The 14,865-nt window shown below is 39.0% G+C and overlaps 1 protein-coding gene across 6 annotated transcripts in view; it reads left to right on the forward strand.

Moving 5' to 3' along the window:
- TBC1D4 (TBC1 domain family member 4) overlaps nt 1-14,865 on the forward strand; it is a 100,939-nt gene that overhangs the window by 71,638 nt on the left and 14,436 nt on the right. For 3 of the 6 annotated variants that reach the window (XM_032677608.1, XM_032677638.1, XM_032677647.1), the window contains exons 11-15: nt 1,638-1,787; nt 8,431-8,591; nt 9,504-9,713; nt 12,249-12,251; nt 13,908-14,066. In XM_032677608.1, coding sequence (XP_032533499.1) covers nt 1,638-1,787; nt 8,431-8,591; nt 9,504-9,713; nt 12,249-12,251; nt 13,908-14,066 — 683 coding nt within the window. The remainder of the gene's footprint in view (nt 1-1,637; nt 1,788-8,430; nt 8,592-9,503; nt 9,714-12,248; nt 12,252-13,907; nt 14,067-14,865) is intronic. The other 3 variants (XM_032677618.1, XM_032677625.1, XM_032677631.1) reach the window with 3 other exon arrangements.

A 14,865-nucleotide genomic window follows, 5' to 3' on the forward strand; every position in this document is an offset into this window, starting at 1 on the left:
TTTGCAGTAACTCATTAATCCCTGAAAGTCATTCAGAGGAGGCATCAATAGATCAAACTGATGATTCAGCTGGATACTGGCACCAATCTGTTTGTTTATTTATTTATTTATTTATTTATTTGTCAACTCTGAACTGAGCCTCTGGCAGTATGGGTAGTCATGCCCTTTGGAGAAGAGGTCCTCAGTACTTTACATAGCAGAGATGGTAACCTGATGCTTTTATGCCAGGTTGAAAAAGCTACAAGTGTCTGTCACTGTGTTCGTAAAAGCTCACAGAGAGTACGTCCAGTTTAAACTGGTGAGGAGTCTTCCATAAGGACATAAAGATTAAACACCTCCACTGAACTCTGAGGCTTGTGATTTCCCTGTTTGCCTTTCTCCGAAGCTTCCTCTATGATTTCTTTCCCCTTCCTTTGGAGACTATCCAGCTATAAACATATGGAGGAACACTGTTCCTTCAGGAGTTCCGTCACTCAGTAGAAGAGGTCTCCACAGTTCATTGTGGGTCTCTTTGGCTGTACTTACTTTCTTTGCCTCCATCCTGGATATCTGCAGTAAATGAGTGTACAAACTCCAAAACCTTTACAAAATTGAGGCCCAGATGAGCTGAGTTTTTTCCTGTTGGAGGATCACTTTCTCCAATCTACTTGTCTGTTTCAGTGCTTAGCTGCAATTATACTTTTTGTGGGCTTTTTCTAAAAATGGTTTAAATAATAATTTCTCACCTGTTTGATATATCAGTGTGAATGCTGCACCAGCTTGTAGAGGAAGGAAAAAAAATCTATTCTGTTTAAGAGAATGAAAGGGGATGAGGGGTAAGAAGCTAGCCTTGAGGTAGCTTTGTTACACTGTGTTTCTGAAGGCATAAATAATGTGTTTTTTACTGAGATAAACTTCGGTTGTTTTTTTTTTTCCCCACTCACTCATGTTGTATGCAAACAGGAAACCCTGTGACAGTTCCAGCCGAAGGACTTGGTGACTACATTTCTTTGTAATAACTTTTAAGCAGTCTCTGATTAAGTGACATCATCATCAGATTTTCAGTCAAGAGTTTGTAGCGGTGGTGGTTCTAGACTGAGATTCTGCATTCTTTCCTATTGAGGATTAGTCATAAATGTTAAGTAAAAGAAAGTGAATTAATTTGTATGTCCCCCCAACACTTGTTATTACTCTTAAGTAATGTTTAGCTGACTGTCTTTCTTGATTTAAACACTTCACAAAAATTTATTCAAAAATAATGCCTTTAAATGATGTCTAATTTCTAATGTGGTATTTACAAAAGCAAGAGAAAAGTGAAGGGAAGAAACAAGGCGGTTCATATTATTGGAAGAAGGTTTCTAAGGATATTTTCTGAATGTTTAAGAGATTATTTTTTCTGAATTTGCTTTGAAAGTAAATAAAACTAAAGAAATAAGGTGGTCTCCCTGTTCTGCAGTGTCATTGGAAAGTTTCTTAAAAGAAATCAGCTGTAACAAGAAAATGAGTATCACCAGGGAAACTGCCCTGTAGCGCACTTGGTACATTTTATCTTCTTGGAAACAAAGATGGAGTACTTGGCCAGTATCTTTAATCTGGATGTTTTGTTGTTTCCAAATCTATGCTGACCCATTTGCTATGTTCTCTTGTTGCCTGCACAGTCCTAAGGTCGGGGTTCGGCGCGCTCTCAGTGAGAGTGAATCTGCGTCACCTGGTCTCCCCTCCTCTGTCTCTGCCCCTTCTTTCCTGAAAAGCTTTTACCAGGGCTCAGGAAGGTTGCTCCAGCGCTCAGAAAGTGACCTCTCCAAGAGGTGAGAGCGTTGTCTTCTGCCTAGTTCTTCAGTGCCACCAGCTTAACAAAAGGATTCCTAGTGAAATGCAGCACACAGCATCTCTCCCACTGCCTTGTGCTCCTGCATTTCTAACAGACTTCTGTGATGCAAATAGGTGAACAGGCTTTTGGATAAAAAAACCTGTTAAAAATAGAGGCTTCTATGCTGACATCTAGTAGCTATCACCTATTTCTGTTCTAGTGTTGCAAATCTGCTGCATTGGTTTGTCATGTGAAATGCAGTGGATTTTAGGAGTGTCACACCAGTTAATTGCTTTCTCTGCTGAATGTAAACCAGCATGCGTTGCTGTGATCATTGGCATGTTACAATAAGAAAAGAGCAATGTGAAGAGTGCACAGTACTAGTGTGGGTTGCCTGTGCATGAGAAGGGGAAACACCAAGTTAACTGGGTGATACTAACTGTGAGATGCTTAGGGAGAATTAACAAATAATTTCCAGTTGAAGAGATATGGGGAAGAAGAAAAGATATGAGAAGTGGCAAAAAAAATAACCTGTCTCTTATAGGCTGCCTCTAATTTGTGTTCCAGTGCAGCTTTGTTTCTGTGTTCCCTTTAGTTAGCAGTCTTGATCCAAACTGAACCTATGCCCAAGTCATTTTGTACCGACAGCTGGTTCCCATCAAACCTAGCTTTCTAGATTTGGGGAATGTAGGGATTGACTATTTTATGAAAACTGTACTTTAATCCCAGGTAATTCCAGACTGTTCTAAGATATTACTCTTTTTTAAAATTGGTTATGCAGACAGGTCAAGACACTGTGTTTCATTGTAATGGAGTTTTGAACTCTAAGTGGGGAGATCTTCAAATCAGGAACCATTCCCAGAATACCATCATGTTTCTATGTAGGTTTTACAGTATACACATCTGATATAATTTCATCTTGAATTTGTATGAAAAGGCACATTCTCTTGAGAAAATGAGTTCTCATTAGCTGCAGGTCTTGTTGGGAGCAACTGGGCCTGAACTGTCATGGTAACAAAATTGCAGAAGCAAGAATGAACTGTTAGCATCTAGCTGAGTTTGTGAAGTAAAGACAAGAAATATAGTCAGAAAGAAGTACCGAATTAATAATGCTGATGTGATAAGTCACTGAACACTTAAGTAATCCATTGCTTGAACTTACTAATGGTAAGTGAAATATATTGTCCAACTGATGGTGGCCAAAATTCACAAATGTGTATTGTGCCGTCAGGTTATTCATGAGAGGAAGTTCTAATTTTTACAGTGTATTTTTTCTTGTGCATTTGTTCGTTTGGCTGTTTTTCCAAAGAAGGACCATCGTCTATCCCAGTAGGGTTAATGTGAGGTATTCTTAGCATTCTTGTGTGAATGCGTGTATGATAGGTTGGAATTGAGCGTGGTATGCCAGTCCTTTACAGTCTGCAGACTATAAGCAGTTTAACTGTTAGGGACCCTAATTAAAACTTCAGTGCATTTTCCAGAGTAATCATGGTTACTACACATTCATGAAGTGTTTCCTAGTCCTGTTACACTGGAGAAAAATTCTGTATAGTCTGACTTCCATATTATGTAACTTTGAGATTACACATGATGAAGCAGACAGCTTTTCTTGGTGTCCTGGTGAACTTTGATGTGCAGGAGCAGAGACAGTTTCACTTGGAGTTCAGTTTGGAAAGATTTTTGATTTGTAGCAGTCAGATGGGCCTATACAAATATAAACATATAGAATGGTGGTTGGTGGGGAGTGGGAATGTTGTTGGTTTGGGTTTGGGTTTGGGTTTTGTTTTTTTTTTATAGAATCACAGAATGGTTTGAGTTGGAAGGGGACTTTAAAGATCATTTAGTTCCAATCCTCCTACACGTATAAGTTTTCTACTTTAAGGAATGAGCAGTATACTAAAGTTGTGCAACAAAACAATATTTATAGGTGCCTTCAGAATGTTTTTACAGCATTTTCAATACATTTGTCTGGAGACAGGTCTGGCGTGGAAGTGGTCTCCACATAATCTTGATTTTTGACAAGTGTGTTGTGCAGCATTCAGTATTGAGCAGAAGCACACATAAGGGTTAAAAAAAAAGTCTGGTTAATACAGAGATAAAAAAGTTTGTTTAATATAAAAATAAAAGCAGCACTTTTAAAAATGGAACAACCTTAAGTGTAGACTTGACTAGCTCAGACTCTCTATTCATTGCATCATTGTGCAAGGATAATTTAAGATGAATTATCACCGCCTGAATTTGAATGGATTGCTTTTTTTAAAACAGCTTCACATGTCATGAACAAAGTAAAATACTTGGGAATATTCTTTAAACAAAATAGCAGAAAGTAATTAATCAGAATAAAAATATATGACAGGAGTGAAAACCAATAGAGGGGTGTAAACTGATAGAAACTAGTTTTTCTTCCTCCCAGAGGAGAGGAATACTTAATGTATTAGTCTTACATATAGATTTCTGCAGCTTAAGCACTGGGAAGTTGAATTCTGTACTTGATTTGGGGGATTTTGTACCATCAGCTTCCAAACTGCAAAGTAGGTTGCATTGATTCAATTGCTAGTTACAGCAATCAAGAAGAGAAGTTTAAATGAAGGTGAAATGGGGAAAAATGCAAATCTTGGCACGAGCTGCAACAGTATTTGTTCAAAAGTCAGTTGGCTTTCATGGACTCAAGCGCAAAATAATTCAGGTAGGTATTATGTAAAGAGTTCACAAGAAATTAGGTAGCTTTGTGGTTTTTTGAATATCAGTCTTAGGGAGCATTTTAAAGAACGGTTCTGGGAAGATATTTGGATAATTAAAACAAAGCAGTAAGCATGTTTGTAATCTGACCAAGTTTCTGAGATTTCTTCTTTCCTTATTTTTTTTCCTTCCCCTGAAGTAGTTGTCTCATCTTCATACTCTGCATTATCTGATAGAATAGTGAATTAGATGATGCTTCAGGGAAACTGAGTTGCAATTACCTGAGATAAAAAACTGAGATAATCAGTATACTATACTCTTGACTTACTTGGGTTTTTGCTTGTAACAGCTTAAGGATAAAAGTAGAGACTGAAATATTTGAGGCATTACATTGAATTTGTAGCTTTTCACTTTTTATTGCATATAAGCTGATAAATGCATTTTAGTTTCTGTATTAATTCAGAAGCAGAGACTTAGTAGCCTTACAGAGAACCATTATTCTCCAACCTGAGTTGTGATGCGTTTATCTTAAATATAGAGTATTACGCTGTTTTATTTTTCCAGAGCTACATGAGAGGTATATTAAGTGATTAAAACAGAAACAGTTAAGTTAAACCCCAAACAAATGGAAATCCTCCATTTTGTGGAATTTCTCTGTTGAAGTATTTGACTCTTTCGTATGTCTGTTTAACCAAACAGGAACTTGTAGAAAGTAGGTATGATTTTTTTGTTCTTGGTGACTATGTTACTGTATAACCCAGGAAGTACTCATCCTCTGCCTTGCCCCAGTGCCTAGGCTCTATAATTCATAGTCTACAGAGAGTCATAAATTTCTTTAGTTTGACGTAGAAACGTTTTTTTAAAAGTGGAAAACATTATTAAAAACTAGAATAAGTGATTGGACTACTTCTGCTAGGTGACTGTGCAACATGTTTCCCATGTGGATATTTCACCTGTGGTGTTGTCAGAACAGGGTCTTTTCTTAAGAATTCTTAAGAATTTTCTTCTGTGAGTGAGGTTCAGTATTGGTGCCCTGACAGGAAAGTTGTGAAAGTCTTTTTCCCCAAGTTGGGAGGTAGTGAAAGCTCTTCTCTGCTTCTCAGTAGCAATGACTGAACTCTATTTAAGAAGTTTTGAAGTTGCTTTGGCTCTTAGTCTCTCCACTCACTTAATAAACCTCATCATTTTGTAGGGAGCTAATATCTGATGGTCACATACACTTTTTTCCTTACCCCCACCCTGTTTAGAAAACTGTCTTTTGCACCAATCTCCTGAACCTTTTCATTAGGATAGGAGACACAACCATTTTACTCTGACTTCTTCGTACTTTTGCTCTGTAGGATATTGTTTCACACCTTCAGATCTGATACTAAGCTAGGACTTGTTTTTCTTGAAATGAGAAAACTTTCTTTGCTCCCTTTCTAGCCTCCTTTTCCTAAATCTTGGTGTTTTCCTGGGTGAATATCGTAAAGTGTGTTCCTGAGACTTTCAAAAGGTTTCCTCTAATCATTCATCAGACAGCACTTTGAAAGAGGAGGTGATTAATGTTAGTCACTTAAAATACCAGGGGATTTTTGGAAGGGAAGTTTTAACAACAGAAGTACAGGTCCTCAGAACTGTATGATTTGCATACTTCATGAGGTAGCATATGTAATTAGTTCATCCCAATGTCAACTCCATGACTTAAATGGTGTAAACAGCTTAGTTTCTTATCCTGTAATAGCCATCTTCTTATTTTGACTTTCCTGCTAATTTTACTACTGTAAATTGAACACTAACCCTGAGATTAGCTTAGTTGGTCAGAGCATGGTGCACCAGGGTACCAGGTTCAATCCCCATACGTGCCATTCACTTGAGAGTTGGACCTGGTGATCCTTGTGAATTCCTTCCAGCTCAAAATAGGACTGTCAGCACGTTTAGAGGCATAGTAGCTGAACATAGATTTTTGTACACAGCAGTAGAAAGAAAGTTTTCATTCCCTTGTTGTGTGGCTTCTATTTAGTAAGCCCTGAAATGACTCAGTTTTTGTGTTCTAACATGAGATATGTAAGACTTGAAATAGTGAGAAGTAGTTCCATTACAGATATTTACAGAACAGATTATATATCCATTAGAATGATTATATATCCAAACTCAATATCTCATTTCCAAGAGTTGTTGGACTGAAATACCTTTGGAAAACAATACCTGTAGATTCAGAATTAGTGTTGTAGTCTATGTTTAGCTACCACGAGCAGTGGTTAGGCCATCACTAAAGAAAGAAGATTGTCACAGTTGCTGTCTTGGTTAATGCAACATGGGGATCTACCGAGACCACCTACTAATAGTATGATGCATAGGGAACTGAGACATAATGGAAACTAAATCAGGAGTAGAGAATAATGCAGACTGTCTGATATTCAGGGCTTCCAGCCTGTAGTGCTGTTCTTAGAGGAGGGCAAGGGTGGTGCCTACTGCTAGGTAGTTGAATTTGAAGACGATTATTTCTCTGCCAGGATATGGAAGCAAGGTCTGATACCTTGGTACGATGGTGAGTCCACTTTGCTCGCTGAGACTTACAAATATCAGGGAGCTATTGTAGATCATTAACATGATGACAGCTTTGGTCACTGAAAAGGCTGGTTCTAACTTGGTGAATTCAGCACATTCATTTAGCACAGAGTATGAGATATGAAGTGCTGATTGAGATGGTGTAGCTGAAACTTCACAGTCCTCCCTTGCAGATATCTCCTTTTGTGCAAGCAAGATGTGGGGGACAGACTGCAGCTGACAAACTGCAATCACCTGCAACTGCCTTACCACTAAAAACATAGTGAACATGCTGGGCTTTCCTTTCATCTATCTTTTTAGGATTCTTGCACTGTAGTATGGAAATTCGTCGCAGGATGGAGGTTTAAGTGTAGCTACTGTGTTGATATAGCAGTTTTCCCTGTGATGAAAGTGAAGCTGTGGACATAACTCCCCGGGTTTGATGCTCTCTTCCTAAAAGCCTGTAGTTGTGTCTCATGCTGTTGACATTACATGGAAGGATTTGTGGCAGATAATCAGCGTACCCATTGCTATATGAGATTTGTGCACCTACTTTACTACCAGAAATACAAAACGTTGAAATATTTTTGAAAGTGGCTCAAGTACTTATGAAAGCTGAAGGTCTTTTCTTCTGGCAGAAGTCAGTAGAAAGGTATGCTTGGTGTGTCCTCTTAGAATAACCTCCCAGCAGAGGTTTCCTGTATCCTCTCCTTGCTTCTTCCAGCAACATAAGCTACTGTTAAAATTACTGTGTAAATATATTTTTACATGGTAACTGGGGAGATCAGCCCCTTTCAGGTCATTGTGTAGGAGCTGAGTGTGCCCTCTGTTTGCAGAGGCTCTGTTCCCTCAGCTGGAGATGTTGATGAAACATGAAGACTTTTGGCGTAATTTATGCAAGTGAAACATCCACTTCTTGAAGCATAAGAAAGAGACTATATGAGAAGACAGAACGTTACCTCCAATAAAATATTCACCTGTGAGCTCGTCATGACATTCAAAATGGCACTAAATGGAGTGTTGTGCTCCACTAGAGCAACATCTAGTGTTACGTCAGTTTGTTCCCATAAGACTAATGTATGGCAAAATAAAACCCATTGCTGTCTATTTTAGAGGCTAAGTATTACCGTGTTTCTCTCTTAGCTGCTCCAAAAGTTTAGCTTTTATTCTGAGCTTCCAGCTGAGCCCTGTGTGAATGCTTCCTGGTGGTATATAGTGCCAACTTCACAGCAGTGTGTTACAAGAAAACAATTGGGCACTTCTGTATTCAAGGTGAAGCTCACACACAGCACGCTTTGCCCTTCTTAAGCTTCCCAGCAAAGGCTCCTGCAGGTTTGGTTGTACATTAGACAGACTTAATAAAGATTTATTTTTTTTTTCCCCTCCAAAGATGACTGACTTTAAACACCCCATATGTTTTTTCTTTCCTTCAGTGATGGGGAGGGAAAGAAAAGAACATCAACTTTCTGCAGCAGTGAGTCTCTAAATGCTGTGGGGGCCACGCTCACACCTCGCCGCATCTCCTGGCGGCGGAGAATATTCCTGCAGGTAGCTTCACCTATGAATAAATCTCCTTCCAAGATGCAGCATCCAGGTCTGTGTGTGCTTTTAAAGAAAATAAACAAGCAGTTGTTATTTAATACTATAGTGAACCGCAACATGTGCAAATACAAAAGGGAGAAGGGAGTCAGCTTGATACAATATTAATGCTAGAACCTTGCTAGAGATCAGCTGTGCTCAATTGGCTTTAGACTACTTAGGTCTTTGTTGCTTTGAACAGAGGATTCTGTCATCAAAATAAAATGAATTGCAACCTCCCATAGCCACAGTGGTAGCCTCATGCTGACAAAGATACCCTCTTTAAGAGTTAGGAAATTTTTACCCTAGCCTGTGTACATAATAGGAGTGTTTGCAGAAAATGGTAAATTTTCTGCCTTGTCCTTGTAGTGCACATAGCACCTGTTGAGTGTGTTAATAATTCTTACAGCTTTAAGTCATTTAAGGTAGAAACCTCTGACATATCTAAAATAGTGCTATATTGATGAAGTCCCATTTGGCAGAATTCAAAACCATAGGTAAGCTACAGACTCTGTATTTAGTGACCATAAAGTGCTACATCACTGCCTGTAGTGCAGCTTAGGAGATGAAAAAAGTTGCTTTTAATATAGAGCCTGTGGTAAATCACAGCAGTAAACAAGCTCAGCTGTAAAGGAGACTTCATGGATAAATGCCTCATTGTAACTCTGTAAAGAGCTAGCAGGGGAAAGAGTTGAAATACTGGGTGACCTCTTATTTAGCTGCATTTAATTTAAATATAATTTTAATGTAAACAAAACACTGTATTTAAAAATAATTCTCTACTGTTGAACTTCATTTTCTCTGTCTTTGGAATAAGCACATCTCTGCTGAATGTGGAAGACAGCTATTTTTGTTCTGTTGTGACACAGTTTTTCATGATATGTCAAACAATCTAATTTGCCTGTAATGGCTTTATGATTCTTTGCAGATGGTCATGACGGAAGTGAATTGTTACCCTTATCCCCTCTTGCTCCACCCCTGGAGGAGGACGCTCTTGTTCTAGTATTGCAAAATGAGGATGGTCCAGATAAAACTGGAGAGAGGAAAAACTCAGAAGAACTACAAAGCCTGTGGAGAAAAGCCATCCATCAACAAATTCTGTTACTTCGGATGGAAAAAGAAAACCAGAAGCTGGAAGGTAAACTATTTAGAAAATACCCCTAAATGCTGTTGCAGATTCTGCTGCCTTAAAATGAAAACTGTTCTGGTGCTGGGCACCACAGAGATGTGGTTCTGTAACTTTTTGGTTAACAGTGCTAGAAAAAAAATGCGTTTGCTTAGTCCTATCTCACACTCTACCAGGTTCTCTATCTGCCTGACTTTGAGTCACCTTAGTTACAGAAGAACGTAATAACTTTTCCTTTTTTAATGCATTTTAGGCAAGAGTTGCTACAGTCTGTGTTCTATCTGTCTAAGTGTAGGAGTTCTAATGTGGAGTGAGAACAGGTGCTCTGTGAACACTTAGGTATAGTAAACCTTACCCTCTCTATCTCGTTTCAGTCCTTTGCAGCTCATGGTATTTCTCTCCAGGCTTTTTGTCCTTCATTAACCATATCACAGTGGTAATTTATTAATACTTGAATCCAAATATGATTTTTGAGCAACTGGCTCTTGAGGCATGTCAGAAAGTTCTGTTTTTTGGAACATGAGCACTTGTAGACTGGAAATTGAGTGCTGTTAGCGAGGGATCTGAAATTAACCATTCTGATCGTCAGCTACCTGAGCAACAGTTAAGATATTTTATTATGACTGATCAAGACTCACACAAATAAAAGATAAGGTGCAATGTCTGTCCTAGCATATAGAAATTCTTCAGTATAATAGACGTAACAAGCTTTCAGTGCAAGCTGAAAATTTCAAGTGTCCTCTCTGGAATTGCTGCCCTCATCTTTTTCTATATGCTGTTGTAACATCCCACTCTTGGTTCATGAGCTCATTGGAGGGGTTTTACGTTAAAAAAGGTACAAGGCTCCCAAAACCCACACGAGGTAGTTATTAAAAGGGGCCTTCAGTTCTTTTAGACCTCAAGACCGCCCACAAGAGAAACACTATGACACTTCTCAGGGGGTGAAAATAACACATAAACTTTGGAAAATAAGCTAACTTGGCAAAAGTTTAAAACAAGCATTCAGTCAACATGTGGCATTTCACAAAGCTTGACTTAGCAAATTCCAACCTCTCTAGGGCTAAATTACCCAAATATCAAGGAAAGGAATTAGGAGAAGAGGAAGAAGTGAGAGAGAGAGAGAGGCACATGGGAGCTCTGTCAGCCATGTGGGGCTGGGTTAGGGGCTTCAGGCGGGGTGGTTTAGGGTTTCAGGTGTGCCAATGTCTAATAGCCATTCTGGGCTGGACTAAAGGGACAGGATGGTGGTGGGGATGGGGCAGTGCTCCTGATGTGCCAGTGACTGACAGCTGCACCAGTGGCTCTCAAAGAGGCAGGTTATGGGGGAGCAAAGCACCATTCCCCCTGGGCAGAACCCAGTCAGTCCTCTTCCCCCCCCCCGAGTTGTTTCAAGCCAGTAATAAGTTTTTAATAACTTTTTTCAGTTCCTCACAGCTGTATAATGTTATTGTATGGTAATATGATTCTTCTGACAAAACATAATTATCTTTTTAAGTTCAGTTAACTCTTTTTCCTTGTTTAGTCTTGCTTACTGAGAAGGCAAGGAGAGGAAAAAAAACTAAGACAAAAGTCTTTCCGTGTCCCAACAAGAGTGCATCCTGGTATTTCTCTGTGCAGTTTCTCCATACAGTTTTTCTCCCTGTTGACACACACTTCTGTGGAAACTCCTAGGTTCAGAGGGAACATTAGAGAGAAGTCTGTTTTAACTTCAGCCAAAATCTTCATTTCATAAACCGTTTTAACAAACAGTCTGTTGTGGGGTGAGGAAGCTGAACATCTACTGTAGTTACTGATTTCATGTTATTCCCTCTGTTAATTTGAGCTGCTGAGGGACAAACTCAGGGCCATACTTGCCCTGTACGGGGATACTGAAAACTGTTGAATCAATCCAGTTCCTTAAGGCTCAGTGACAACTTATTTTCATTCTGTAATGGATGTGTAGAAAGCAAGTTCTTCCTACCTGATCGTTTGTGGTGAAAACATGAGTGTTGGCAGTAGAACCTCCAAACTGGTGCTCATTTGCCAGCCCCCATTCTTGATTTGTGCTCCAAGGAGCTTGTCTCATTCTTGTATTCAGGTTCGTAAATACTGCTGGTGAAACTGGTGCTCTGGCCAGCTAAAATTCAACATCTTATTTTCAAAGGGTGAAAAGTAAACTGTCTGACCTCCTAGCTGTAGGTTTCCTTCCTGTGAGCTGTTAGAACATGGGCCATTTTATGGACAAGACATGCACAGAACTGATACATTCCAAACAAGTGTTGGTTTGGGTAGTTCTTGGCATCCTAGCATATAATGAAATGCAGATCTCAGGAAAGGGAGATGTAGTAACAGAAATGCAGAAATTTCTTTACTTGAAACCAGGTTCCTAGCTGGGAATTTATTACCTCTATACGACTGGCGTAAGACCAAAATTGCTATGGAATTGTTTCTAGTGGTTTTCTGTTAATCTTTTGTTACCTTTAATTTACAAAATATTAATAGAACCTCTTTTCCTATTCCTTTTGCTGTCGAGGAGACTCGAATACTATTAGCTCTTTTGTTTTACAGAAGGTAAGTTCTGTCAATTGCACAAACTTGCTTTTCTTTTTCCCTAAGAATCTAGAAGCTACTTCTTCCTGTAGATCACCTAGAAATATAAGAGCTGCAAAAAATGCTAGGCCACCTAGCAATGATTAGGAAGAATGTTAACAAGGATGGTTGAAAGCAACCAAGGGTGGAATAGTAGGTAGAACAAGTATGATCAACAGTCAAGCTTGCTGACTTTCACTAGTGTTAACTGCATAGTTAATCTCGGAGTTAATTGTCACACTGAAATATGTTATTGCTGTCTTTAATCTATTGCATACTGCTTACAAGAGTGAGCATTCTTGAGTGAAATGGTACAACAATAGACTTGCATTTAAAATCACCCCAACTGAACTGCAAAATCCTGTGGTAAGATCACATTCCCATTTTTATGGCAGTGTACCACACCTTTTATAATGCTTGCTTCTACAAGGCCTCCTGTATTCTTGAACAGGTAAGTTCTCAGAGGTGTAACATAAAGCTTCTGGAAATAATTTGTCATTTTTGAAGAGGGCTAGGCAATGATTCTATGGATTCATCCAATATTGACTCTATTTCAAGTGAGATCAGTAGGCAAAGGAACAGATTGTCTTGTTTTGCAGGTTGAGCAAGAGTTTGCTTTTACCTAGAGGTGATGATGGGGAAAGGGTGTACGTTTGTAAGAGGAAGGAGGCTCCTGCAAGGGGCAAGTACTGCACACAGATCAAGGCAAATTTGGGATAAACTGGACTGCAGCTTTCTGAGGTCATGTTGTGGAATGTACAATTCAGTCCAATGATGATTAAATACACCTCTCTAAATTAAGACACATTCAAGTCTAGACTGCAGTTTTTTACACTAGTAGTAAGAGGAATTGGAGTACTTTCCTGCACATGTAAAATACCCACACTTAATTCCTCAGTAATGGAAATGAAAGCTCTTCCTCCATGAAATACCAATGCCACTCAGAAATAGTGAGTCCTCTGGAATAAATTTTTTGCACCACAGGTAGTCCTATGCAGCAAACCTTTTATGTTTATAGCAACAGGAGTTCTATGCTTCAGCACAAATGTACCTTTCTGAATATGGTTTACATTGGTTCATTCTGTTTACTCTAGTCAACCTGATGATGCCAGTTAGTGCTGCCAAGAGCTCTTATCACTCTCTTAAGGGACACATAAGAACTGGAACCAGTGTGACTGACTTCATTCAGAAGATTTGCCTAGCTTGCTTGCCTAAACCTCTAATACGTTCATATGTTTGGGACTTTCCATACTAAAACAATTGTAATGTTTAATATAAATAAGAGTAAAATGATCAAAGGTGGTTTTGCTGTTGAAAGAAGCAGCAGGTGTTATAACGTTGTGTTGAGTGGGTTTTTCTTCCTGCCCCAAGCCTAAAAAAGTGGGTTTTGTTTGCTCCATGAATTACTCATGTTCATGACCCAATAACAGAAGTTAAACTGTTACCTGCAGGATCTTATGACAAAACGCTGGCCCCATCTGAGCTATAAACTAATGAATTGTAGAAGGAGCATTTATCCCTAGTCAGATTATCAAAGAGCTATATCTAAATTGAATGGGGTTTGTGTATTTGTTGTGTCTTGTAATTTTCTGATATTCTGGTTTTCCATGTGCTCTTCTTTTGTGCTCTGTGCTCTAGCAAGCAGAGATGAGCTTCAATCAAGAAAAGTAAAACTGGACTATGATGAAGTTGGTACATGTCAGAAAGATGCCATAAATGTTTGGGATAAGAAGTTACTAAACTGCAGAGCCAAAATCCGATGTGACATGGAAGATATTCATTCCACTTTAAAAGAAGGTATTTATGTAGGAGGGCTTTTAGCTATGAAGTCTGAAGATTGTATTTTGTTGTTCCTTTTTGATACCAGAAGAAATCTGCCATCAATACACGTTTTACAGTAGCAAAAAATTACCTTCACAGGTGCACTTTCTGCTGCCAAACAGAAAATTAGTTCCACTGTGTTTGCAGCTTACAATGTCAGCAAGGTAGAAGCATGTATAGTCATACTCCTGGAAGTAGCTTCTTGTTCCCACATATTGCTACATTCAAGATTGAACTTGGAGCCTCTGTGCTAACAGTGTAACCTTCTGGTTTCTGATCAGTGGATCCAATGGACTCTTGAGTTTCAGATGCTCTAATTTTACTTACTTACCCAGAAGGCTGGACCATAATGTCTCCTGTGGACTGTGCCCAAAACCTAGGGGAATCACAGCCAAGCTTTGGAGAGTCAGAACAACCACATCTTGTAGATTTGGAATATGGTTATTTAGTATTCCATTTTCTGGAGTGAAAGGCTGGGGATTTTGGCTTGAAGTAGATCTTCCTGTGGACTAGCCATAGGCCAAGAGGGTATCCTAAGGGCCTTGTTAGTATAATGCAGATGTTGGGTCTGACTATGCTGCTTTTTCCTCTTCCATAGAGTCTTATATCTGTGTTACAGATGCTGAAAAATAATTCAGTATAATCTGGCTGTGGTACAGAAGGGAAGTTTAAATTGCTACCAGAGTGGTTCAGCCAAGATTATGACAAAGCAAATTCTTGTGTTGTAGCACTAAAAATATCCCCTTGCTTAGGCCTCTTGCTTTTTGCCTTACCT

Source organism: Chiroxiphia lanceolata, chromosome 2, assembly GCF_009829145.1.
Source record: "Chiroxiphia lanceolata isolate bChiLan1 chromosome 2, bChiLan1.pri, whole genome shotgun sequence".
NCBI lineage: Eukaryota > Metazoa > Chordata > Aves > Passeriformes > Pipridae > Chiroxiphia > Chiroxiphia lanceolata.